The sequence below is a fragment of the Octopus bimaculoides genome, chromosome 11, assembly GCF_001194135.2.
Source record: "Octopus bimaculoides isolate UCB-OBI-ISO-001 chromosome 11, ASM119413v2, whole genome shotgun sequence".
NCBI classification, from domain to species: Eukaryota; Metazoa; Mollusca; class Cephalopoda; order Octopoda; family Octopodidae; genus Octopus; species Octopus bimaculoides.
Genome location: NC_068991.1, coordinates 41,554,983 through 41,558,388, shown reverse-complemented (window position 1 = coordinate 41,558,388; position 3,406 = coordinate 41,554,983). Strand labels below are relative to the sequence as shown.

Genomic DNA, 3,406 nt, shown 5'->3' with positions numbered 1-3,406 from the left:
ATATATATATATATATATATAAACGTAAATGTCGAACGATGCAAATGAGTGTTCAACACACCACATTGGTGGATATAACTTCTTTATTTTTGAATTAAGGCTACCATTGGTTTCGTATCAGGAAAAGTAGGAAAATATCCTAGTGTCTTAACAATTTTTCAAGCCGATCACAAAGAGAGATGTGTTCGCCACAATTTTGGAAAGCACAGCCTTGTTTAATTGAAATGAATAAAACAATGAAACTTGGATGACATCATTTGAATGATTTCTTCCTAGGATTTGTCTTTTTCTTCTGGGTGTGCTGTTATTATACTTGTGTGCTGAGGTTGTTCGTCATTGGGGCATATTTCTTCTGTGTGTGGAATTTGTGTTCTATGTGTATTCAGATTTCACGTTCAGAAAAGGGGATATCCTGGTGGGATTAACGTCGTAGATGGTAGCTCTTGTTTTAAATATTTCAGTGTAAAATATTATTTGAGTATGCAAGGAGAGAAGGTTTAAACCCTAATGTCTAGGATGTTATCTGTTGATTCTATAATGTTTACTTTTTCAGTAAAATAGAGATCACATTTGGTACTCGTTCTCTGTATTTTGGGGGTTTAACAATAATTTTTCTATTCTATTTGGGGGTCCCTTATTTCACCTTCTTTCAATATCCATATCGCATTTAACTGGGATGCTGCATGTTTTTTTTTATATTTTGTCTCTGAATGACGCCAGATGTTGTGTACATCTTTACTTGAACGAGTTGCCCGTCATTCTGACATAAGTCTTTGCTGCTCCGTTGAGGTCTGTGATTTTGACTTTGTATACGAGTTCTTTCACGAAATAGTTATAGTTTAGAGGGCAGCGGTTTGAGGATCTACAGGTGCATTCTCTTTCGTGGGTGTTTCTGGTGTGTTTATATTTATTATAATTGAATATTATTGATCCTATATTGGGGAGGCAACTATAGATAACTTTAGCAGTATTTCTGTTGAAGATCTTGTGGTATTTGTGTGAATGTGGAGAGTGGTTGTCTATTAGTTTTAAGAAACTCCTAGATATGTGAGCAGCTACAGTCATGCTATAAGGTGGGTTAAACCATGAGATTTTCCTTTGTCTGCGACTACTTGGTTTATTTATATTTGATTCCATGTAGTATAAGCTATTATTAAAGTTGAACCTTTCTAATGCAGCATTATAATATGGGACTGCTCTTTTCAAAAGTGTTTTTGTCGGCGGATAAATTGGAGACGCACCTGCTAATGTTGTTAACCAGTTTTTTTAATTACTGTTTGTGGGTGGTTGAAACCTATGTTTATGTATGAGGCTTCCTCGTTTGCTTTGTGGTAGGGTTTAAATTTTCCTATGTTATTATTCATGTTAATGTCTAGGAAGTTGACTTCTTTAAGGTTGGTATTAATTGTGGTTCATAGGACTAATTGGCAAAATATTTGGCATATTTTTCTTTATTCTTTACTCCTATATATATTGCGTCTCTACTCTTGGGTGCTCGTAGGCACACCGAACTAAAGTAAAAATATGTTGTTTTCATTCATATCTTGATCGCAGTTATGTATATATAACCGCGATTGAGAACGCATGACCTAGTGATGAGGTCGTTGCATTCACGATCGCAGGATCGTGGCTTCAATTATTAGACCGGGTGGCGCGTTGTGTTCTTCACCAAAATACATCCTCTAACGTTGCTCAGTGATCACTACAACACCTGATGCATTGTACACCGTGCACCTGTTCAGACAACGTCGATTTGATGGAGGGAGTGAGCTAATGTACAGTACATACACTTGATTACTATAAACAAATCAGTTGAACAGGATGTTCGGCTAAAGATCATACGTCGTCTTCGACAAGGGAGTCCATCATATATAGATAGATATATATATGACAGGCTCTCGTCACAATATCTCAATATGTATGTGTTTATGTACATTTGTGTATGTGCAAAGCTGAGCTGATCAATATTTTTGTTATCATTCTATGACTGAGGAAATTCCAGTTTCCTCGTTAATTTGTACAAAACTTTTTTTTTCCTTTTCAGTAACTAAAATAGAATGCCGCTACTACGGAAAAGTATACGTAATTGGGCAAACATTCATCGCCATAGATAAATGCAATCAGTGCACTTGCAAGTACACTGGAGCTGTTGTATGCACCGAAAAGATATGTTCTATCTCAAAAACTTCAGGTAATAACTAAAATATTCTTTCCAAACAGATTTTGTTGATCACTAGTTCTAATGCGCAACATCAACTTCTTGACCAGGCTTCAATGCCAATATGTCAATGACGTTCTGTTTTATTCAGTATGTTCACTGTTACAGACTAAAAAGTAGACAGGTTGAGTAAAAAATGGAAAAACACTTGTTCGTGTGAACTGAAAAGCAGTCACAATAATAGTTGTTTGGAAACATCTTGTATGATCCTTCTGTTCAGGTTGGCCGTTGAATTTACTCTGTCGCGTGTATGTGTGAGTATGGGTGTGTGGGTGGGAGTGTTTATGTGGGTATATATGAGTAAATGTGAATGTGTGTGGGGGGATGTGTGTGTGTGTGTGTGTGTGTGTGTGTGTGTGTGTGTGTGTGTGTGTGTGTGTGCGTGCGGATGTGCGAAGTAACTTCATCGTTCGACAGTGAGGATTCAATTGTTCGATCAGGTGGGTAGACTGCTTCTTAAATTGCAGTTAAGAGGTTGAGTATTCAGGAGAAACATGTGCCCTCAGTGTAATTCTCAGGCAGAATCAGTGACACGAGCAGATGACAAGAATGTCCCTTCTAGAATTGTAGGCACAATCTTCCATACAAGCTTCTATATAGTTTCCCAATTTAAGTCACAAGGTAAGAGACGCCCTGATTCTGATAGGAAACATTTGGCCAAGACTTCATGCAGTGGGATTGAAACTGGGTTCTCGACTTAAGAAGCTAACTTCTTAACCATTTTGGCCACACTGCGTCAACTGTGTATGTGTTGTGTGATTCAAAATCTCCATACATAGGAAACCTTTTTTTTTTTTTTACAAGAAACAATTTATAAGATCTGAACCCTCTTGATTTCTATCTTTAGGGGCATTTGAAAGGCATGGTGTATCGCGGAAAGATAAAAAAAACATAAATCATTTGAAGGAACGCATCACCAACTTCTTTGCACACGTATCACCAGATGTGCTATTACAAGTTCACAATGAGTGGAGTAAACGTATTGCAATGTGTATTCAAAACAATGGTAACCATATAGAGCTTGTTAAATAAGAAAAACCTTTTCTTATAGACTGTTTCTTATAAAAAGATAAATTGTTCCTATGTATGCCGACTTTTGAATAACATGCATATATATGAACACATATATACATAAACATACACACACGTGCGGGCGAGCGTCGGGCTCCAAACCAATGCCGAAATTCT

At 36.9% G+C, this 3,406-nt stretch overlaps 1 protein-coding gene across 1 annotated transcript in view; it reads left to right on the top strand.

Moving 5' to 3' along the window:
- Positions 1-3,406, top strand: part of LOC106872600 (kielin/chordin-like protein) — a 131,980-nt gene that overhangs the window by 94,361 nt on the left and 34,213 nt on the right. Inside the window, exon 22 of the mRNA XM_052971979.1 lies at positions 2,045-2,191. Within this exon, the coding sequence (XP_052827939.1) occupies positions 2,045-2,191 (147 nt within the window). The remainder of the gene's footprint in view (positions 1-2,044; positions 2,192-3,406) is intronic.